Source organism: Bidens hawaiensis, unplaced genomic scaffold (genome assembly GCF_021521415.1).
Source record: "Bidens hawaiensis isolate Kalapana, Puna unplaced genomic scaffold, B.hawaiensis_p1.1 tig00017053_1, whole genome shotgun sequence".
In the NCBI taxonomy this organism is placed as follows: Eukaryota; Viridiplantae; Streptophyta; class Magnoliopsida; order Asterales; family Asteraceae; genus Bidens; species Bidens hawaiensis.
In genome coordinates this window covers 454092-479736 of record NW_027492583.1, presented here as the reverse complement: position 1 = coordinate 479736, position 25645 = coordinate 454092, and the positions used below count along the sequence as shown (strand labels likewise).

The 25645-nt window shown below is 33.4% G+C and overlaps 1 protein-coding gene across 1 annotated transcript; it reads right to left on the bottom strand.

The window, feature by feature from the left end:
- Window positions 1-9381: 9381 nt before the first annotated feature.
- LOC143552950 (PHD finger protein Alfin1-like) lies at window positions 9382-13640 on the bottom strand. The gene is made up of 5 exons (XM_077043044.1): window positions 13541-13640; window positions 13430-13462; window positions 12426-12654; window positions 10031-10175; window positions 9382-9886 (listed from the first exon to the last, which is right to left on the bottom strand). The coding sequence occupies exons 1-5, from the start codon at window positions 13638-13640 to the stop codon at window positions 9596-9598; spliced, it is 798 nt and encodes a 265-aa protein (XP_076899159.1). The 3' UTR covers window positions 9382-9595.
- Between the last annotated feature and the right edge of the window lie 12005 nt (window positions 13641-25645).

Below are 25645 nucleotides of genomic sequence, written 5' to 3'. Positions count from 1 at the left end.
TGTCTTGTGTTTTTGAGCAATCCGTTGCACCTCAACATGTTCCGCCACCTTTGGTCAGGGTGTGACACCAATTCTATTATATCAAAACTATACTTCTATAAGAAAAATCTTTAAAGTAATAACTTTTTACCTTTTAAATACTATAAACAAAAAATTAGTTGAAACACTTTTCATAGTTAAAACTAGAAGCTTTTCTCATGTTCATTATTTTTATATATAAAATTATCTCATATAAAAATATTAGCTTTAAAACTTGTGTCATGCACGGAATACTTAAAAAAAACATAATTAAATTATATAAATTAAATGACTGTTATAATCACCACTATCTATAATAAGATTATTTGTTTAATCTTTGAAGATAAGAGAAGATGGAATAGGTGAATCAGTAACTTTTGTTGATATATCAATTATTGTTACATACGTTGATATTTATAATACTAACTTCACTATTGCAAACTACTATTAAGGAATACTATTTGGGGAACAAACATGTATAATTGTGTTAATAAGTAGTCATCCAAAAAACGTGGATAAAATCATAACACTCCCCCTGGATGACACTTTTCAAAACTTCGGGTTTTGCAGGTTGCCTCATTAAAAACCTTGCTAAAGAAAACCCAGTGGGAAAAAAACTTTAGCTAAGGGAAAAAGAGTGCAGTATATATCTCCCCCTCAAGTTGTAGGTCCTTACATTTTCCGTACATGTCGCATGCCAATATCATGAGCATGTTTCCTGAAAGCCGTTGTAGGGAATGCCTTTGTGAAAAGATCAGCTGGATTGTTGCAAGATTGGACATATATTATTTCAACTTGTTTATCTTTAATTAGTTCTTGAGTATATGAAAAGAATCTTGGAGGTATATGTTTTGTTCGGTCAGTGTTAATATACCCTTCTTTCATCTGTGAGACACAGCCTGCATTGTCTTCTTAGATTGGAGTACGACTTCCATTTTTCTTTAGTCCACAAGAAGTTACTATGAGTTGTGTCATAGATCTTAACCAAGCACACTCTCTAGAGGGTTCATGTAGTGCAATGACTTCAGCATGATTTGAGGATGTTGCAACAAGTGTTTGTTTCTGAGAGCGCCATGAAATTGCAGTTCCACCACTCTTAAATATGTATCCAGTTTGAGATTTTGCTTTATGGGGATTAGATAAATAACCTGCATATGCATAACCAACTAACCCTTCCTTTGAATCGTTAGGATAAAATAAACCTAAATCAACAATTCCTTTTAGATACCGAAAAATATGTTTAATGCCATTCCAATATCTTTTAGTAGGGGATGAACTGAATCTTGCCAATAAATTAACTACAAAATAAATTTCAGGTCTTGTGCAGTTAGTAAGATACATAAGTGCTCCAATTGCACTGAGGTATGGTACTTCGGGACTAAGAATCTCTTCATTATCTTCGCAAGGACGAAATGAATCGTTTTCAACATTGAGTGATCTAACAACCATCGGTGTGATTAAATGATTTGCTGTGTCCATATTGAAACGTTTTAAGAGTTTCTCAGTATAAGTTAACTGATGCACAAGTATCCCACTATGCATATGCTCAATTTTTAAACGAAGACAATATTTGGTTTTTCCAAGGTCTTTCATTTCAAATTATTTCTTTAAAAGAACAATTGCTTCATTAATTTCTTTTTGTGTACCAATTAAATTTAGATCATCAACATACACAACTATGATCACATATCCTCATGTTGTCTTCTTAATGAAGACGCATGGACAAATAAGATTATTTGTGTATCCTTTGCTTATCAAATAATCACTCAAACGTTTGTACCACATCCTTCCAGATTGTTTCAGTCCATACAAGGATCTGTGTAACTTGATAGAACACATTTCCTTAGGCTTTGAGCTTAATGCTTCGGGGAGTTTAAATCATTCGGGAATTTTCATATAGATGCCATTGTCTAGTGATACATACAATTAAGCTGTGACAACATCCATAAGACGCATCTCTAAATTTTTAGAGACTGCTAAGCTGATTAAATATCTAAACGTAATAGCATCCGTAACAGGAGAATACGTTTCTTCATAGTCAATTCCTGGCCTCTGAGAAAAACCTTGAGCTACAAGTCTTGATTTATATCTTGTAACTTCATTTTTCTCATTTCGTTTTCTCACAAAAACCCATTTATATCCTACAGACCTTATTGACTTTGGTGTAATGACAATAGATCCAAAAATCTTTTGATTGTTTAGTGAATTTAATTCAGCTTTGTCACACCCCAACCTACGGCGGAAATGCCGGGGCGCGAACTGATTGCCAAAGCTCTCAAGGTACTATCATGCAATATTTATATGACAATATCTATTAATTTTATTCAATTTCCAAATAAATCAAATACAAAATACAACTCATTAAACAAACAATAAACACAAATTTAATTCTTGATTTTATCTTTTCTAACATAATTTTTCACTAAATCTTCACAAAGTCTTGCAACTAATTCAAGCGATAACCTGCATATGCGTATAAAATAGAATTTTGTCAACAACACATGTTGAGTGAGCAACACACTAGTTTAGTTGTACATATAGTATATATAACAAAAATATGTAGCTGCAACAAGTCATATGAGAATAACAAATTAACCAAGTAAACAAGTATAACTAAGATGTCGAGAAGCACAAATGCTAACGACTAGCGTATGATCATACTAGACTGATATTATGTTGGACCTCTCCGAATGCGAAAGCATACAAAGAAAATAAGCACATAAACAAGTAAGGTATAAGTTGTTAACACATAAGACAAAGTTGCAGTTTTGTGTATAAGTATATATGAGAAATAAAGTTTACGCATATGTCCCCAAAACGTGAGAAAAACAAGTAAAATAGGGGAATGTGGTACTCATCTCGATAGACGAACAAAAGCGATTAAGAAAATGAGAAGACGGGAAAAGTCACACGCAAACGTTAAAGCCTAAAAGAAATGAGAGTAACGGATACGCTTAAGTATAGGGTTTAATTACGACAATTAGTTAATCAATAACAAAATGATATAATATTATATTTATATAAGAATTTATAAAATAAAATAATTAGTTAAATTAATAAAGCACATCTTGAAATATATTATTTCTAATTTTATAAATATTAGATTCTAAGTTAATATATATACACACACATATGCCTATATGTATATATACACGAACAAAACGAGAGTTAAACGAGTATTAAAAAATCAGTTTTATTAAATTAATCTTATTTGGTTATTATTATTATTAATATGTTTAATAAAAATGATTTTAAATAAATGTTTACCAAAAATAATAGAAAAATGGGATGGCAGAGATTCGAACCCGCGACCTGCCATCCCTTAAACCATGTTTTGACCAGCTTGGCTAACCAGAGATATACAACAAAGATCAACAGACAAAAAAAATAACCAGACGCAGGCTACTTAGAGTTCATTATCAAAGCCTAGCAACATCAATCGGTGAACCCGATTGATGTTGATATAATAGGTGTTAGGGCTTTCAAAGAGGACACCACGACGATCGTAAAACACTATTCAATTACCTGAGACGATGAACGGAAGAAGGTGTATGGATTACCACAGTTGCCGGCCAAGAACGTGAGCGAATGAACATGAAATCGACGAAACTGATATAATTATGTATAGGGTTATTAAAGGTGATGGTTTGGAGATCGTATATGTAGGTTTAATTGAGTTATTATTGTCGTCTCAATGTATAACAATAAACGAGTTAAAGACGGTTTCGATAATATAGTAAATTGATATCGTTTTGATCTTGTTTTCTTAATTCAGTATGTCGGCAATATCGCAAAAAGGAATGTATAACGCGTATTGATTAGATTTCCATGTTGGTAGCGAGAATTAATGTCCACGCTAGAAGATTGGGTATACGGGTTCGTATTATGGGTATAGGGTTTGGGTCGGATTTCGGGTAAATGGATCTGAGTAACAAGTTACTTGGGTTATAACATAAATGTTGCATATCAGTCCCTAGAGAATGTAAATGAAAACACAATTGGACAAAAGTTTAGTTTAGGGCGATTTTTGTCATAAATTGAAAGTTATAAACATATATTAAATAAATAACTATTAATAATATAATAAAAAGTTAAATACTCGATAAGCGCGATAAAATTTCGCGAACTTAAAAACGGATCGGGCAATATGATTAATGAATATTAATTTATAAAATCCGAGTTGTTACAAGCTTGCATGGCATCTTTCCATTTGTTCCAATCTTGTCGATTTTTACAATCATCTACAGATTTTGGTTCAGGGCCATCATTTTCTTCCATAATATCACTTGCCACAGAATAAGAAAATATATCATCAACATTTTCCATTTCATTTCGATCCCACATTATATGTGATTGACCATAGTTGATTCACAATTATTTATTGGAATCATTTATTTATTCCTATGGGAATGTTATATCATTTATTCTTTCCTGATGGAAGGTTTTGTCAATCATTCCTTCCTTAGGGTCATTATTCTTTTCAGAGCCCTTTCTTTTTCGAGGATTTTTATCCTTTAAACCGATTGGCCTTCCACGTTTAAACATTTTTGGATTTGTGAGGTGCATTATTATGGTTTTGATTGCTTGGAATCTCAACTCGAGCTGGAGCATTAGCAGCTGATATATGAGATTTAGCGACCCTGTTTATATCAGTAAATGCATCAGGTAACTGATTGGCAATTTCTTGAAGATGTATTATTTTTTGAACCTCTATCTCACTTTGTTTAGATCTTGGGTCTAGGTGTACTAATGATGGCACACACCATGATATATCTCTTTTTTGCCTTTTCATTTCTCCCCTAATGCCAGGAATATTGTCTCGTTAAAATGGCAATCAGCAAAACATGCTGTAAATACATCACTTGTTAAAGGTTTAAGGTATCTTATGATGGAAGACGTTTCATATCCAACATATATTATCAATCTTCTTTGAGGGCCCATTTTTGTGTGTTGTGGTGGTGCAATAGGACATACACAGCACACCCAAAATTCTAAGGTGAGAGATGTTTGGCTCACTTCCGGAAACAAGTTGTGTGGGAGAGTATTTATGATTTGCACTTGGTCTCACACGAATTAATGATTCAGCATGCATAATTGCATGACCCCAAATAGAAACAAAAAGTTTTGCCCTCATTATTAATGGTCTAGCTATTAGTTGTAGGCGTTTGATAAACAACTCGGCTAAACCATTTTGTGTGTGTACATGAGCAACAGAGTGTTCAACAACAATTCCCACAGACATGCAGTATTCATCAAGAAATTTTGCAAAAGCGACATTACGAGTTGATAATAAAGAGACATTAGACCATCTGCTGGATGCATCTATTAACACCATGAAGTATCTAAACGGTCCACATGGTGGATGAATTGGCCCACATATGTCACCTTGAATTCTTTCAAGAAATATTGGTGTTTCTTTGTCAACTTTTAATGGCGAAGGCCTTGTAATTAATTTGTCAAGAGAACAAGATGTACATTGAGATATTTTATCTATTTTGTGGATCTTTTGATCTTTTGGTGGATGCCCATGTGTATTTTCAATGATCCTTTTCATCATTGTGGATCCTGGATGGCCTAATCTGTCATGCCATATTTTATGATACCAGAATCACAACGATTTTCTTTGACTGTCATATGTGCTTGAGGCACATTTATATATGTATAATGTAAACCAGAATAGAGGGTTGACAGTTTTTCCAATATCTGATCTTTGCTTATGATATGCAAATATTTTTCATTACTAACAGTCCTTGACCGAGTAATATATCCATTAAGATCTATGTTTTTGAAACTCAACAAATTTCTTGTTGATTTTGGGGAAAATAAAACATTTTCTATTTTGAGCTTTGTACCATTTGGTAATGCTAAATTAGCTTTTCCCACTCCTTCTATTAAGTTTGTAAGACCTGATATTGTATTGATGATCCCTTTTCTTGGTTTCAGTTTATAAAAATATTTTTTAGATCTAAGTATAGTGTGCGTGGCTCCACTATTCGCTATACATATATCTTCTTCATTTGTTTGTTCTTGTGCTCCAGTGATTTTCATTATAAATCTTGAAAATATTAAGAAAAATAATAAGCGTATAACAAAGACATTATGATATTTTAATAAGAACTTTATTTAATTGAAAAAAAAAACAGTACATGAAGGAAACACATAATTAAAGATAATGAGAAACACACTTAATTATTGCATATAACTATTGTCATCAAGCAACATTCGTTTCAGAGTTACACATCAAAGTCTGCAATGTTCAGCTCAGCATTGAGATCATCAAAGTTATCAGCATGGTTCACTTCTTTATCTTTTCCTTTGAGAGAGGCTTGGTATAGTTCACACATATGTGGAGCTGTGCGACAAGCCTTTGACTAGTGGTTTGTACTTCCACATCCAAAACAGGAAGTGCCATTGTTTTCGGACCTACCAGCTTCATTCCATTTATTGTGTTGGTTGGAATTGTTATTTTGTGGAACATGGTAGTTATTAGCTCTCTGGCTACGACCACGGCCACAACCATGACCGTAAGAATTAGTGTTCCATTTAAATGAATGGTTACGGCCATTAAAATGTTTTTTTTTTTGTCAAAATGACCACGGCCACGGCCACGGCCTCGTCCACGACCTTTTTCCCATTTATAACTAGAATTTTTATGAGAATTGTTGTTAGCAACATTTGCTTCTGGTATTGCTAATGAACATGTGGGACGAGATTGATGATTTTTCATCAATAATTCATTATTTTTCTCTGTTATAAGGAGTAATGCATTTAGATCAGCATCGATAATGTGTTTGCAAGTTTATATTTGATGCATGAAACGTGGAGTAAGTTTTCTCTAACTTTTCTTCCTCTGATTTAGGATACCCACAAAATTCTAGCTTTGCACAAATTCGGTATAAAGCAAAGGTGTAATCATTTACCATCTTAAAGTCTTGGAACTTAAGATTGTTCCATTCATCTATAGAAGTAGGAAGTAAAACTTCCCTTAGATGACCAAATCTATTTTTCAAATCTTCCCATATCATATATGAGTTATCACAATTAAAATATGCATGCTATAGTAATTCATCAATATGTTTATGGATGAAAACATCAGCTTTTTCATTATCCTGTTCAGGGCAATCATTGTCTTCTTGTATTGTTTATAACACATTCATTGATTTCAAATGTCTTTGACATTTGCTGTCCAAGACATATAGTTTTCTCCAGAAATGTTGAGTGCAGGGAATTCAAGTTTTGAGATATTTGACATTTTGTTGCTAAACATAATAGAACAAATAATAAGATAAATATTAGAATTCATGTATATCAATAAACAATGAGATACAATAAATTGATAGAACTATAAACATATAAAAGAAAAAGAAAAAGCCAAAATCTTCATGTGGGAGATTAAAAAGTGAAATGAGAAGTAGTATAAACATTATAGTGACCAACACCAAAATCGGGTGAATCATTTTAAAAGCTTTATCTTGTATAAACTTAAGAAGAAGAATGTTTGTTGTAAGTGAAACGGAGTTGATAATTAGTTATTTATAGTGAAAATTTATAACCGTTTTACAACGGCTATATTGCCGTTTTATAACGGTAATATTACCGTTTGTATGTGTGTGTATTAATGTAGAGGAATAAAATGAGATAAAAAAAAATTATTAGATAATACGTAGAATTAATAATATTAATGAGAATGTTAATATGCATAAATAAATATTAGTAAGCATAATTAAATGTTAGTTAACAAAAATATAAAAGTTACTTGCTTTAAGATGAATATATTTTGTGGTGGATATACCTTCTTGATTTAGAGTCTCGTGCTAATAACGTGTTATAATCACCATTATCTATAATAAGATTATGTGTTTAATCTTTGAAGATAAGAGAAGATGGAATACGTGAATCAGTAACTTTTGTTGATATATCAATTATTGTTACATACGTTGATATTTATAATACTAACTTCACTATTGCAAACTACCATTGAGTAATACTATTTTGGGAACAAACATATATAATTGCGTTGAAAATAAGTAGTCATCCAAAAAACATGGATAAAATCATAACAATGACTAACTTTTTAACAAAAAAAACTATATTTATCAAATTAAATGGTTTTGTAAGTTAAAATTATATAATCTAATGATCAATTCATACGAATATGTGGTGTATTCTTACGCAATTTCTTCATAATCCCGACTAACCCAAACCGAAAACCGATCCCGAATTACCCGTGGGAGATTTTTACTATACTGACATAAATATTTGTATATTTTTAATCCCTATAATTTAGATAATTAGTTATTTGATTAAAGAATTGATATGTTATGATTCCATTGCCATAAATATGTTTTCATTGAAATTAGAATAAAAATTTGAACGGGAAATTTTGTTTCTATTAATGAATCACTAAACGACATGTGTCCACATTTATTTTACTTTATTAAAGGATCCTGTTAGGAACACCCAGACACCCCCCTCCCCCCCCCCCCCACACGCCCCATATAAGGCTATACGGGGCGCATGGGGAGGGGGATTAGAAAAAGCATGGGTGTCCCTAGAATCTGCCTTATTAAAATAGTAGATTTATATTTGAATATATTCCATATAATAATTTGCATTTGTATAATTCTAGCTAGAGGTGCACAAATCGGGTTTTCTAAATACCCGGGTTCGGGTATGACCGGGTACGGGTATGACCGGGTATTGGTAATAGTCGGGTAGGGTTCGGGTCGGGTATTGTCTCTAAAAATCATACCCTATGCATCGGGTTCGGGTAGGGTATAGAACCGGGTATTCTAAAACCGGGTATTTGAATACCTTATTATCGGGTATTGAAAAAACTCTATTTACGGGTTTTTTCGGGTTTTTTTCCGGTATTTTTTATATAGATTGGATTTTTCAAAAGTTTACACTTTTTAGGGGTATTTTTCGGGTATACATCGGGTATTTGAAATACCCGGTTTCGGGTATTGGAAAACCTCGGTTCCGGGTTCGGGTATTAGCGGGTACAAATCGGGTTTTCGGGTATTATCGGGTACAAATCGGGTCCGGTTCGGGTTCGGGTTTTAGTGCCAAAATGCATATCCTATCCGTACCCTACGGGTAGGGTCGGGTTCGGGTATTAAAAACCCGGGTATTAGGAAAACCGGTTCCGGATATTTATTTCGGGTCCGTTTCCTGGTTCGGGTTTTTTTTCACCTCTAAATTTCTAGCTACTTGAAAGTAAAACCATAGCAGAACAATTTTCAATAAAGTTAACAATAAAACAAAGGCCATTGCAAACAACTATAAAATCTCACTAATTAAAAGGCTGCTGATAGAGTATGGCTGGGTGGGATGTAGGCAAACCATAGATTGAAGCAAAAGGCTATTGCACAAGGTGTTAAATCAACAACCAAGCATCATAAACAAATCTAAATATCACCACAAACACACAATCTAAAGTTGAACACTTGAACCTCGACAAAATCCAGCAACCTATCACCATACATAATAAACTAAATCAGCTCTCAATGTCGTTACTAATAACCAGAAAACCATAAAAGCGACACCGCGAGCCTTTCTTATACTCCTGCAATAACTAAGCCTGAAGTCGAGCCCGTTTGGTGGTGCAAGTCGGGCACTTGTAATGCTTAATATGCTCGGCTTTCGCAGGTGTAATTTTAACACATTTACCATGAAACCATCTTTCACATATATCACAGCAAATCCAAAACTCATCATTTGCATAGTTGTCACCGCAAGCTCCGCAAAGTGTTCCTCCTTGTTCATCATCATCATCTTCTTCCTCCTCTCCACTCTCGTCATCATATTTTGGTGGTGGGGTCGATTTGACCCCTTTTGGGAAAGATTCAGACGTAGCCCTCGACGGCTAAAGTAAGCAACAAAATTTGTTAATATTTCAGGCTAGTTATAAATATGTATAAAAATAACCATAAATTTTAACAGTAATAAATGAACGAGCCAGGCTAGGCTCGGCTCGTGACACTCCTATCAATGGAATGAGAGCACATACTTTGAAAGGTCTTATAATTTTTCCACTTGACTTGCTTTTACTGCCATTGTGTTGAATTTCAACCTGATCCTTAGAGTATTTAGCCGCTCCGGACACAACTTCATATACAGTAGGAAGATCATTTATCATCTGGAAGAGCCTCTTCCTAAAAAATACAAGTACAATAGTAATAAGATCACAACATAGAAAGTTTCCACAAACATGGACCTTTACTCATACCTGACAAATGTCAAAGATATGCATTCAAAACACTTAAAACATCATATTTGTCTGTTTCATTAACTACTCATTATGATCTTGTCTCCAGACTCCAATCAAGTATACCAAACAAAGGATGATACTACACGTGTGACTGGGATGCTGTGAAATATTATGTATTTGCCCATTTCCATAAAGATATTAGAAAAAAGGATCTAGAACATGCAAATCCTTTTACAGTAGTAATATGATAAAACTATAAAAGTTGGAATCAAGATGCAACTACACAAATGAATGCACTGAAACTTCTAGCACATCAAACATATGCATAAAACTGAAGCTTCCAAACTCAAAACACAGGAAAAAATATATATAAATGACTAGAAAGATAATGTGTATTGTAAAGTAAAGTGGAACTTCCGATTTCGTCTCCTAGAGAAAAACAAGCTATCAAGTTGAAGAGGGGTGACCAAGACACAAAATTGTTGGCCCAGATACACAAAAACACAACCAAACTGGATCTTATGATAAACACAAAGAGAGAACACATGATTTGATGCCAGCCCAGCAATCAACTCCTTTTTATTATAAGCTTGCAAAAACCGACACACAAAATAAACATTCCCTAGACCTATATTTATACTAATCATAATAACATGAACTTATTCTAGCACAAGCTCTATTAAACCAAACCAATAACTCTTAACTAAAAAACTAAACATTCAAATTCAAACTCTTAAGTTTAACTAAATCTTTATCTCTATTTTTGTTCTCCTTTTTCACATGTGAACTAAAATCAGGATTATTTCCAATACTCAATAGCAGACGTTTTCACACAAAACCAGGTGACACGTAGAGTGGCAACAGCAACAATAATCAAAAGCAGACATATGTTACACCTTAGAATGTTGGAACTTACTGAAAGCCGAGAAAGAACCATAACTCGATAAGGCTTTTGGATATAGTACAACCTAATCTAAAAACTTACAGGTATTTCACCATCACCAATTATAAACAATCTTCCATGTTTTTCAACTTTCTAAACGACTTGTAAGTTTCGGATGTATCCAAAACACTCCAAACCAAAAGTCAGATGACACAACCAACATGGAATAGACCACAATACAAATGGCAATGTTGATGACTGGCAGGCGATTGATATAAATAAAACTAGACTGTTTTTGTTTCAACCTAACAAACAAACGTACCCAATAAGATCCCACATATTGCAGGGCATTTGTACATCATTATCCAGCAACTTAATCTGGTGTGCGATAAAAGGTTCAAACTCTTGCAGCTGCAAGAACAGCTAAAGTGTGGTATCATACCTATTATCGGCTAAAAAGATGGGCGCCACCCATTTTTTAAAAGATATGGGGATGTTAATGTAGCTAATTGGATTTTTAAGGCATCAACCAATGAAGCCACAGATGGTAACATAGCAATCCAAGATTTTTGACCCTGGTCTCTCTAATGTAGCATTTTTTTAATCTTTAACTGATGATATTAAGAAAACAAACATATCAGTTATTATCATGGTCAATTGTTTCTTTTAGTGTTTGAACTACATAGCTCTGAAAATTTGAGCATCTATGATAGTATTTGAGATAGCATATAAGCACACAACTTTAATACGGTAATTTGATTTTTGCTTCACAAACACAGCAAATACGCAGCACACATGCACATGTCCACTGTATGCGTGTGCTGGAAGAAGCATTAATGGTTGAAATGATAATGAAAAGAGGACCAACTAAAATTGAAGCATGACAGATTTAAAAAGAACGAGTAAGAAGCTTGCAACATACAGAAGAACAAATTGGATTCAAGAAAATAATTAAATCTACTGCATTATACGAACAAAGGATAAAAAAAGTAAAGGTCTTGGTAGACCAAATGAATTTAATTATTAAAAAATGCAAAAATTATGAAATAATTAAACAATTAAGAAAAAAAACTAACTGGATTTCTTCATCTATTCATTTCCTTAAGTCAATTTATAACACAGATCACTTTTAAAAAAACTGTTAGAAAAATAGCCATCACTAGATTTTGAGAAAACTGATTACACAAACTGCAGAACTCAAAAGAAGGGTTCCTAAATAAGTCATACAGTAAAACAGAAAAAAAAACAAATTCATGAATTCATAATAATAATAATCTGATATTAAGTTCAACTGAAGAAAAAAACTATTACCTTTCACTCTTACCAAAGCCGAACCGAGCACCAAAATAGTAAGCAACCGAGAGTAACCACGAATCACTATGAACCGCTACGAGTGATAACCAATCCTGCTCCTGCATTCCATCCCGTGCAAAGTTTATACCTAAAGCCGGCTCAGGAATTTCAGGAGGCACCTCCTCAACAGGCAGATTGACCTCCCATCCTTCACTAGGAAGACCATATAAACACAAGTTTTCTTTCTCTGTAACACAAATACAAATACAATAAAGTTATAAAAAATGTAGCCACAATTAAAACACATAACCCCATTATTTCCTGCAAGTTCACATTTTTATACATTATACCCTTCAATAAGACACATTTCGATCTCTAGCTTAAACTTTTTGGTACTAACTATCAAAATGTTGGAAAAGGTACTCAGACATGGTAAATTATAAAAAAATTAATTTTTGGAAAATTATATATATGTCGAATATTATAACATAATACGTTATATTAATATGAATCAAAATGATACATGTTCAAACTAAAAAAATATTTCAAAAATTGATATTCATTATTTTTAATATTATAGACACCGTAACCATTTAATTCTCGTCTTCCAAAGTATCATCTGCGTAATACTTGACCGAGTTGGACCGATTAACTCTCAATTTGACCAATTCCAAGTAATTTTGTAGAAAATCGTCTCGGCACCCTACCAAGTAGGGAGTACTTGGCCGCCTAGACCGGTTTTCTTTACATGGTAAATTATAAAGAAATAAATTTTTGAAAAATTATAATATGTCGAATATCATAACAAAATACCTAAATATTAATATAAATTATAAAGAAATGAATTTTCAGAGAAATTATATATATATGTCGAGAACAGAAAAAAAATACGACTTTGAGCGATTTGGAGTAATTTTGGCCGAGTTTTAGATAGATGGAGTTTTTGAAGAGTAATAATTATTAAAAAAATGGAATTAGGGTTGAGCAAAATGAAATGAAATGAAAGAGAAAAGGTAGCTAACCAGGGTCACACAGCTGACAAAACTTGTGAACATCTGCAAAACCACAAATATTGAAAATCAATTAAAAAAGCCATAGAGAAATTGAAGAAAAAGGCGTGATAGATTAGATACCAGTGGTGAGAGCTTTGACCAAACCAGCTCTTCTTCCTTTGAAGTCATTGAAAACCTCTTCGACGGTTCTGGGTTTCGGTTGCTGCGTTGTGCCTTCCATTCAAGAATTTGCTATCAAGACAGACAACGGCGATTAGGGTTTAATCGACATGCAGATTAAGATTATTGTATTGATGGAGAAAATGAATGAATTATTATTATTATTATTATTATTATTATTATTATTATTATTATTATTATTATTATTATTATTATACCTGGTTAAGAAAGAAAGAAGTATTTGGGGAATTAGGGTTTGTTGTCCAGATGTGCAAAATGCAGCAGCAGCAGCAGAAACATAAATAAATAAATAAATGTGAGAAACGAAATGATATAAAAGGTTGGAGGAGAAAGAGAAAGAGAAAGAGTGGTTTTAATTGTTGGATTTATGGGATGATGAGAAAACAGCGGGAACCATTTTACAAACCCTTTTTTTTTCTCTTCGATATAATTGAGGGTGTACGAGCTTTCACAGCTAAAACTTGAATTTATATTTGTTTTTGAGTTTTTTTTTCTTGTGCTAGATATGAATCTTACGTAGCTAAGGTTAAAAAAAATGTCTTATCGTATTAAACAAGTTGGGAACGATGCGTTTAACACAACTATCAAATATGAATATGACTCGTTTAACTATTTTATTTCTCATATCTATAACACAATTGTATTTTCATGTATCAATAATAATGAGATATGATGAAATCTAGTTTACTAATTTTTATTATTTGGAAAAAAAAAGGTACATAATGTATTTATTATTTAACATATTTAATTGTGTAGCTAGTGACTCATTTACACCCTTACTTTTTATCCTTAAGCATTTTATTCTCAATTTTCTTTAAGAAAAAAGTAAACCAACTTTTTTATTGTGAAATTAGATACCTTACATTTTCTTTATGATATAAAAAAATGGAAGTCACGCAATTTTTCATGTTACATAAACGAGTATTGAAGATTCTCTTGTTGTGTCGGGTCTGTAAGAGACGATGTTATGTCAAATTAGAAACAGGGTACAAGCCGATCATCTTTGCCTTTCCTTCGGCCTTTAAAAAAAGTAAAAGTATAATTGTTATTATTACATGATTGGATTTACTATTATTTGGCACAATCATCCACCCAATGATGATACATGCAAGTTTGCAAACTCCATATTATGTCTCCATATACTCGGTCCCACTCTCCATCTTTACATTTTCAACACAACCAAAATCCCAAAAGCTGTTACTTCACTCCCATCCACGGTGAAATCAGCATCGTTAAGGGTATTTTAGGCGTCTTCTGTGACCGGATGTTTCGAGTGGCCGCTGCCATAGCCCTGGGTTCCGTTCAACACGGTTCGAGTTGAACCGTGAGGTATCAAATGCACATTAACTATTTCTTAACTTGATTATTTAAACTTGACTAACCTGTTTGAATCGTTGCACGTCTGGTTGAGCTCTCGTTAAAATAAACCAAACATAAAATAATGAAGACCGACAACTTTCTTTTTGAACGCCAAATAATCTCACGTGTAAACCTACTCTTTCCGTTTTTTTTAGTTTAAAGATTAACTTGTAAAATTAGTATAAGTTAAGAGTAACCTAGATATGGAATCTGTAAAAATAATATGAAATAAATGGAAGCCGCTTTTGTTCTTTTTGAATAGTAACAAAGTTGAAAATTTTGAAATTGTATACTTGAAGCAAATTATATTTCACAAGAATATCGTTTGGCAGTTTAGCCTTCTTTTATACAAATGCAACAATGGCTCTTTAAGTTTACATCAATTTATTTACTTGTGGCTTATCGCTTACAAATTAACATACTCAAGTTTAAGAAAGATAAAGAAGCAGATGTACTAGATGTTTAGATTTATAAGCAAGATCATGCCACTGACAGCCGATTAAGGGTCAGGAGAAGAAGAGAAGTTTATGCCAATATATATATATATTAGACATAATTACAGAGATAATACTTTATGTATGCACTAAATTTCGTTCATTGTCATTTATATTCAAAATTTATCTATTTATTCTTTATGTTTACAAATCCAACATCGTTTATCATTGACCATAACCAAGTTAGTTATTCTCGTTAAGTCAAGTAATATGTATTGTACTTGAGGACAAATTAATCATTTTACCTATTTGATTAAAAATACTAATTAAACCAAAAACATAATATTAGAAAACATATAAAAATTCATCCTCATCTTCATTAGATCTACTCCATCACCACCACCTTTTTCACATCTTCAATCAGGTTATTCTTCTTTGCCTCTCCCATATTCCCAACTCTCCTTAATTCAATAAAGATCTGCCCGCCACAACCTGCCACTAATCTCCACCAAGATTCAAACATACAAAGACCAAAACTCAAATTCTAGGGTTTCGCTCGCAAGTGGGCCTGTTACAAACAAAGTCCAAGAATCCAGCGACATCGGCGAGTGACGGCCACCGATCTACCAGAAATTGAACCGAAGAAATCATTCAACCTTTAACGATGAACATCGCCGGAGAAATCGAAAACCTTAGCTTTACAAAACCCCATTTGAAACACCGATTCTCCAATCAAACCTCAACTAAGGATTCATTATTCCACACCGATTCAGAACGTCGTCTTTAACCCTAATTTGCCGGCCGGAAGCTCAATTTTGAGAAAACGATCTCGTTGAAATTTATTGATGACTCGTCTCCAGCATCGTGTTCGAGATGCTTGACAATGCCTCTGGACACGATAGTGCTTCACTTAGAAGCTTGATTGTTTAGCAAGATAAGATATGAAGTTTTGGTTCAAGAAAGAGTTGATAAAGAACACAAAGCTAATATATATAATATGCTGGTTTGTGGGTAAAGAAGGTCTTAGGTTTTAATGATTAATTACAATATATATAATATGTTTATAAACATTTTAATTAAATTTGTTTAAAGAGTAAATGTTTTTTGTTTTAATCTTTTAATTAAATTAGTTTTAATTCTTAAAATGTTTTCTTAATAGATTGGTAAAATGACCAATTTGTCCTCGTATGCAAATCATATGACCAGAGTTAACGAAAAGAACTAACTGGGTTAGGGTCAAATGGCAGACCATGTAACATTTGGAAACATAAAGTACAAATTATATCAATTTTGAAGATATATGACAACCACTAAAATTAGGTACAAACATAAAGTACAATATTCGTAATCCTGTTTATATATTATGTTGGGTACCTCGGGTATATAATCGGGTAAATGGGTCCTTATCGGGTAATCGGGTCGGGTAATCGAGTATATTAGAAATCCCAAACCTATGAAAAATTTCAAAACTAATCCTTAATGGGACCTGTAATACCTGTCCCAATATGTTATGTTAGGTTTCGGGAGTTCTCATTGTTCGGGTTTCACTGCCATCCCTAGTTCCACAGTCCTTTCCTATGCTGACACCTACATCATAGCACGTACGAGATCCACAGTCCTCCATTATGCTATCACATTACATTTACATCATGTATAAGGTCCATAGTCCTTTCCTATGCTAACATTTAACAACTACAACACGTATAAAGTCCACAAATCTAAGCTAACATCTATCATCTATGTCACGTATAAGGTCCACAATCCTTATCTACGCTGACATCTATCATCCATGTCACGTATAAGGTCCACAGTCCTTATTTATGCTGACTTCTATCATCTATGTCACGTATAAGGTCCACAGTCCTCTCCACGCTGACATCTATCATCTATGTCACGTATAAGGTCCACAGTCCTTATCTACGCAAAACATGTTACATCCATAGCATGTATATGGTCCACAATCCTTATCTATGCTAACACATACCATATCTACACCTAACGGAAGTTAAAGGGATTTGTCATCATAACTTGCCATGTCTTACATACAACATAAATATAACTCAATATATACATGTTCTACATTCTATCATTCACACATGCAGTTACACAAGTAAACATATATGAACACATTCTAATAATATACAATTTAAAATAATGTATATATATATACTTTCCTTACGAGTATGCACGCAACCCCGAAAACATAAATAGAGAAAGGGGCTAAAGCTCACATGGATCCTGATGCATTTTTAATAATAGTAATTCCCTTCGTCAACTGTGCACAACTAACTATTAAACAACTAGTTGTTAATTAATGATTTTACCATTTAATGATACTTAATTAATTTAGCTAAGATAACTGGTTCAAAACCCCCATTAACTTAACTAATCTTACAAACACTTACTAACTCTAACCGAGCTATTTATGATGCTTACATATCTAGCACTGAGTACTCCTAAAGTTCCCATTTGTAAGTTAGTATTCCCATTTGTAAATTAGTATTCTCATTTACAACCTAGTATTCCCATTTAATGATACATATTTATCTTAATAATCTTTCCCTACCTCAATCACAAAATGTTCTAGAAGATTAGAAGATTCAACCATTTGATTAAAATTCTTCATTATCAATAATTTCTTCTGCAATTCTTCTCTTTGTTTATTAGTCTTTCTCTTTCTATCCAAATACTGTTTAAAACCAACACTATCAAGAACATAGCTTGTATCAATGTTCTCAACATTCCCAGTTTCTTGATTCATAGGCATCTCAACATCATCATCACCACTAGCACCACCATTATCACTTGGACCACTGGCACCCTGATCACCATCAACATCATCCCCATAACTATTAAACTTATAACCAAAAGTTTAACTAGCTTTTGTTGCAAATCAAAGTATAATGTTGTCAAACCACCTAGACTTGCTTGTAACTCCATAATTTTACCATCTTTCTCAGCATTGCTAGAAAGAGGTCATTAATTCTAACATCCTTTACCACTAAATCTTGTTCTAATTTGAACACCTTGTGTTGTGAAACATGTATATCAACTGATTCATATTCAAGAGCTTGTGTTGTGAAACATGTATATCAACTGATTCATATTCAAGAGCGATGACACTACCTTTACTTTGAAGTTAAGAGTCTTGTAGAGATAAAATGTGATGAAGCTTCTCAAATGCACTAGAACTCTGAGGTACATGTTGAGCAGATGAACTTGATAGATCAGCATGTACATCACTAACAAGCTAAGGAATCTCCTTCTCAATCATCGAGCTTTTTATAGACTGAGTTTCAACAACTGGCTCACCTGTCATTGGTGTATCGATTTGTATCAGTTCTCTAATCAGGACACCTGGTCTTGGATCTCTTCTTCTTCGTTTTCTTGGCACCTGACCAATTTATGTATGTTTATCACTTTCAAATAGCTATTCTTGTATAACAGATGCTGCTTAAGGAGGCTTAATATCTATTTGCTGTAACATTTCTTTAACAACAACTATTTGTTCAGATGTTGGCACATGATTCTGTACCTTTTTATGGTGTTGATTCTCCACAAGTTGTGGTGGATAATCCTATGTTTCATCATCAGAAAGAACCTCAAAAGTAGGAATAGGTTCTTGATGAACAGGTTCTTCATGTTCCTCAGCAACAACAACAAGTACAACTATTTCTGCATTAATATTCGTCTCAACAAACTTCGCAAACTTTATTAGAGGACGAAGCCCTTGGAACACAACTTTAGCATCTTTCCTCTTTTGTTTCATGAGTCCAAAGTAAGCAGGACCCATGGCTTTAACATCCAGTGTCTCAACAGTACGTTCCAAGTCTAGATAATGAGTGTAAAAAATCATCTGCAAAAACTTGGATACATAAAAAACATCTCCTTCTTCTTTCCCTTCAGATTACTCACCATCTCCTCAAATACCAACTTTGAGTAATTGAAATCCCAATCCATAATTAGGCCCCATAGCAGATGTCTGAGTCTCATTTATTTCATCTAATCCACCCTTTCTTCTAGCAATACAGCTCACTAAAGTGTGGGCTAGAAACCTCCAATACAGATGTCAAAACTTCTTTTTAGTAGGTGGGTAGTTTCCCACGTAGCCCATTCTCCAAAGAACTTAAAAAACTGCATCCCTTGAGTACCGAGTAGGATGTTCGGGTTAATCACACAATAATAATGCACCTCGAATGGTGGACTCAGAGATAATAATCTATTTGTTCTTGACAATTGATTCAATGGTGCCAATTCCCCATGCACCTCTAAGATTTAATGTTGTTTTGTTCTAGAAACCAATGATAAGTTCTTTATATATGACAAGATTTTATCGAATAACATGAGAAATCTTGCATGTGTTTAATCCAACTATCATTGATTTAAATTCTTTGTGTGAAGTAGGTGGATCAGATAAATATCTAGCTATGTTGTGAGAGTTAACAAACTTTAGAGGTGCTTGATCAGCCATTTGCTACAACAAACAAGCCAAATTAGATAAAATCAACATCAAATAATATATCAATAAAGTTTTTTGATTTTGATCAACTTCCTTCAAACCGGGCTAACAAAATATAATGGTTTTCTGTTTAAAAATGTGATTTCGGTCAACATAAACCCGAGAACCCAAAGGCTTTCGATATGCTAACTCCTTGATTTTCGTGCCTATCTTCCCCAACATGCTAAACCACCATTTCCTGACCTGCAATTTTCTCTAGTGACCACCAAAATCTTCTCCAATCATAAATTTAGGGAAGGATAATCACAAAAATCACATAATTGGTCGTAGAGATACCCTAAAACAAGTATTCATTTAAACTGATTTCAATTTTCCAAAACCTAATTACCGATATTAACCACAAGAGGATTATCAACTTTTTACATATAAAAAAAGTATAAAATTGAATGCTAGAGGACTGGGATGATTATAAGATTTAGTTTTAGAGAGAAATAAATAGATTTGGGCTTGGAGACAACTGAAAAGTGTGTTTCAAAAACAAATCCTAAGAGACTTTAACTCTTGGATTTTGGTTGGTTTGGGTCAGGTCCACCTATATTTCAGTGGGCCTGATCCAACTTGTTTAAATTGATAGCATGATGTGTAACACCTCGGAAATTTTGGACCAAAATGGATAAGGCATAGAAATTAAGGGATTTAAACATGAAAATTCGGATTTCAAGACCCATCGCGAATCGCGAGGGATCAAAGGTTGATCTATTGCGTTACACGATGGGTGTTTCACAAAGATCAGGACATGGAGGGGTTTCCTCTAAGCGATGGACCATGTCCTTAGTCATCGCGCTACGAGACGTGTTCTCCACAATCAACTGACACGTGGTAAACCACGTGGCAACACGTTGCACGATCTGACAGGACACGTGGCACATCGTGGTAAGGCTACGATGACGAAGCAGGGCTATTGCCCTACGTTGCGCTACGGGGCGAAGTTAAGCATAGACGTTATAGAGGAGTATCAACGGAGTTGATCATCTTCACTGGATGTGATTTCTTCTTTTGTTTTATTTTCTTGCATGTAACACAGTGATTGGTCATCTTGAAATTTTTCAACGTAACACCATCCACCAAATCATTTTCCGTCAAATGATTCATCTTTCGAATGTGGATATGACCCATCCTTCTGTGCCAAAGGATCGATATTTCTTAGTTGATTTAGAGATAAAACATGTGGCCGTGGATGAGGAAGTTGCGTTTGACGCCATGTCAAGGACATAAATATCATTCGATCAAGGTGATCGCATGACAACCATGTCTTCGGGAATAACAAATCCCGGTTGAAGAATAACACACTCCTTATTAGTGAACAAAGTAGTAAACTTTTTATCACAAATCTGTGAGACACTCACCATATTATGATCAACTATGTCACAATAATTAACCTTCTTGAATATAATTCTATAATTCGAGACTTCTCCTACCTTTGTTATCAAACCTCCTTGATTACCCACAAACGTCACATAACCCCCTTGAATATCCTTTATATTTGAAAGGAGATTAAGATTGCTGGTAATATGCCGAGAACATCCACTATCCATGATCCATTTGTCTCCTGAAATAGTATTGGATGAACTCTGCATAATCAAGCAAGTGATAGTTCAAAAAGACAACCCAAGCCTCAGTCTTAGGCTCAACCTTTGTTTTCTTTAAGTTAAGCATAATTCAACTTTAAGTTTCCATGATGGAAAAACCTCAACAGGAACATTGATCTCACTTGATTTCTTTTTCAAGTTTTGTTGGTGAATTGATGAACATGACTATAAGTCAAAGATGCCATTGACTTTTGATTAATATATTCATAATGAATTACACCAGTGTCTACGTTCTGTCACATATGTTTAACAGGCTCAACCTTTTTGTTACTTTAGGATCATGAAAATTAACCCTCACAACCTTTCTAGGGTTAAGTTTATTAAACATTATGTGAGTATGATCAACTTTAACTTGAGAAAGTTGCCTATTCAAAATGCTTTTAATCATTGGAACTTGTTCATTTGATTTTCCATTAAGCTTTACCCTAGATTCACATTTTTCAGCAACATGACCACGTTCACCACATGAGAAACAAGTTCTCATATCCACAAACATTTGTGGTGAATCATTAGTGACATGTGAATCCTCAGGTTGAAAAGTTATAACCTTTTTCATTAGAATCTCCCATTGTGTTTTCATGTTTATTTTTGTAAAATTCAAGATTAAAATAATTAGAAAAACTTTTGAGAGTGTCTAATCCGGACGGTGTGACATTCGTCAATTTCGGGTCACTTTTGTTATGTAAACCCGACCCGTTTGTAACCCGAACATTTCAAATATATAAAATATTGGATATTGTCATTTAAAATATATAAAATATATAAAATATTGTTTTTTTTATATTATGCATTGTTTGACCATTTAAACATACCCATTTTTATGCAAACCATAAAAAAATCTTTATACCCAACCCTTCACTCCTTCCCTATATATACACACCCATCTTCTTCATTTTACTCTTGCTACATCTCCAAAAAAACTCTCTCAAACTCTATAGATTCAAGGTTGTTATTTCTTATGTATTTTTTGAAGTTTTGACTTCTCAAGTCAAACTAACTATAGTCTTTCATTCTAACTTGTTCATCTAACATTACTAACTCTTGAATATGGTGGTACAACATATATTTAATACACACCCCTTGTTTCCTTTATTTGTTACTTCACCGACTTTGGTTGGTTAAGTTTCGAATGTCATAAGGCAAGGCTTCATGGAGGACTTCGTGTTCTTGATATATATTTACACACACATAACTTATTATACATATCACTTATGACTAACTTCTAACCCTTTAGTTTGTTCATCTTATTTACAAGTTCCATGGTGTGGGTTTGTATAAGACTAACCTCGGTTTAACCGAAACTAGTCCAAACCGGAAACCGAACTTTTGTTTACTAGTTTTGTTAAAATAGTTGTTTAAACATGTTTATTGCTATATTTGAGTTTCAAAAATCATTTTTACAAGTTCTTTGATATTAAGCATATGGAATCCATCTATGAACTCGTTGGGAGATGGAAACCGAACTAAACCGAAACTTTTGCTTAAAAGACTTGTAGTTAACTTTTTTTGTTGTAAAATTTAAGTTTTCTTCATTTATAAACCAATATACAAGTTCTATGATATTTGGGCATGTAGAAACCATCTATGAACTATTTGTGAGATGGAGACCGAACTATACCGACTTTTACTCGCTTAAGACACACAAGTGTGATTTTAGTTATCAAGACTTGTATATTTCTTTAAAAAAAAATAGTTTACAAACTGATTTTAATTATTTTTCTTAAGTACTTGGAATAGTTGGATCCAACTTGATCTCATAACATAGTTTGGACCGACAAAACCGAACACTCGCTTAACGTGCGTTGTTAGTTCTAAACAATAGATCTACGTACTTGGTTAAGTGTTAGTATGTTTTAATGAGTTATCTCATAACAATTAATATTTTGGAAAGTTGACTTTGGGTTCGACCATTTGTCAAGACCCGAACCGACAACCCGAACACTCGTTAAAAACCCGTTTTAGTATCTTTAGCCTAATGGAACTTGCATTTTAGCATTTTCCCCACCTTATTACTTAACATTGGTTAAGTAAATATTAAGGTTAGATACTTTAACCCGGTTTTGAGCAAACTTACATTTTTTAAAAGGGTTATTATTATAAATTCTTAAATAGTTACATTTTAAACCTTGAACTTTAATTGATTAGTTTTTGCAACAATTATTTTATTTAAAGATCTTCAAGACAACCTTTCTAAATCCAAGACTTTCTTTTATTTAGGCTTCATATGTTAAACTCGTCGTTCCGGCAAATCTCCAAATAATCAATCTTTCAAGTTTATTACTTGAACGTGAGTAACTTCATACCCCGTTTTCTATCTTTTATTTTGGGGGTGACATTTCAACTTATCTAAACTAAATGTTTTATACTTGGGGTCTTAAACCACAAACGTTGTTGTATACCTTACTTGAATAATTGCTCGATTTGGTGTTCTATGCTTATTTGACTATGTGTTTATCGCTTTTGGATGGTGGAACTATAAATCCTAGACCATTTGGCAACCCCTCATGGCAAGGTGTCGTTAACGTAATGCAATTAACGATAACTATAAAATCCTAAACTATTTGGCAACCCCTTATAGTTGGGTGTCGCTAACTTGTTAGCGATAACTATTTATCCAAGTTTATAGCTATTATTTATGGTTTTGTATACTAGTTTTGTGGCTTTTCATACTATATATCTATTGTTCAAACTTATGAATTGCTCACCAACCTTTGTGTTGATAAACTTTATTTTATGAAATGTTACAGGTTTGCATCTAGGTTGATTATGGAGTTCGGTGAAGAAAACATCACAAATACCGTTAGGATATTAGCAAAAATGAACAATATTTGATTTGCTATATTTTGTTATATTTTGTTGTATTTGAGTTATGAATATTTGGTTATGTGACATTTTGATGTTGTGAAATGAAATGAGTTTGTTAAATATTGTAGCTTTAAATAGTGTCATGCGCTTATGAGCAATCGTTGCACCCCGGCGTGTTCCGCCACCTTTGGTCGGGGTGTGACAGATTGGTATCAGAGCCATGACAATTAAGATAGGTGGTTAGACGTAACGACCTAGAATTGTTATGCTTAGGGTCCTATACGTGTTTTCATACGTGTTTACTCTATCTAATTGTTCATATCGCATGTTTATTTATTAACTTGTTTAAAATTCACCAATATCCTAAATGATCACATACACACACTTTCATAGTATTTCCAAGGTATCCTTACCTTAAAACGCAAAATGTAGATTTTCATTGTGTTTTATGGATTACAAGATTAACTTGGATCCCGTTGTTTCAAATCCCTTAAAGGTTGCGTTTATTTCGGGTTTGTAGCCATCATAGGAAACGAGAAATTATAAAATGACCATTTGACAAAAAGATTCCAAGAATCGAAGGTGATTTACTTACCTGGGATGGTTGAGTTATAATGCTTGTTTTCTAGGCCATAAATCGTGTTATAAATGTCAATACTTTAAGTAGTCGAATGCGAGCGTTCCGGTCGCCATCCTAATTTTCGGTGTTAAAACAATAGAACTACGGTGATTTCGTGGACTAGTGTTTTGACATGACGTTGTATCTCGATTTATTGTGTTATTATCGTTATTTGAGTCGAAAACATGAAAAAGTTTCGGTGGTTCGTACACATGTTTAGACTCCAATATGTTGTTTTATAAAACTTTTTAGTGTTGGAATATCAAGTCATGGTGGTTCATGCACGATTTTTCCAACTCTATAAATCTCAAAATCTCAAATTTTTAAGCTTTAAATTCTCAAAAAAAAGAAAAAAAAACCATTTACTATTTTTTTCGGTTTTGTTATTTATAAACAAAGTTTTATATTTTATCTAACACTAACATCTTCTCCATACTAACTCTAGGATTCACAAATCAAAAATCGAAATCTTATTTTATTTTATACACCTTTATATTCATTTCTTTTTTACCCAAAAACTTATCCCATTTTCTTTATAATTTTTTTAGCATGCCTCCGCTAAGACGCCAACCGCGCAAGAACTCCACTCGACGTATGGCCGCCATCATCGCCAAGCAAATGGCCGCTGTGATTCCCGAGCTAATAACCCAAATACAAGCAAACCAACCCACACCCGTTGTTGCACCTATTGAGCCCAAACCCGCATCCTACCTGCTTAAA

Coding starts and splice junctions, on each gene's coding strand:
- LOC143552950 (XM_077043044.1), bottom strand. CDS start 13,640: ATGGAAGGCACAACGCAGCAACCGAAACCCAGAACCGTCGAAGAGGTT. Junction 13,463..13,540: donor GGTCAAAGCTCTCACCACTG/GTATCTAATCTA, acceptor GTGGTTTTGCAG/ATGTTCACAAGTTTTGTCAG. Junction 10,176..12,425: donor GGCTTTGGTAAGAGTGAAAG/GTAATAGTTTTT, acceptor TGTATTTTTTAG/GAAGAGGCTCTTCCAGATGA.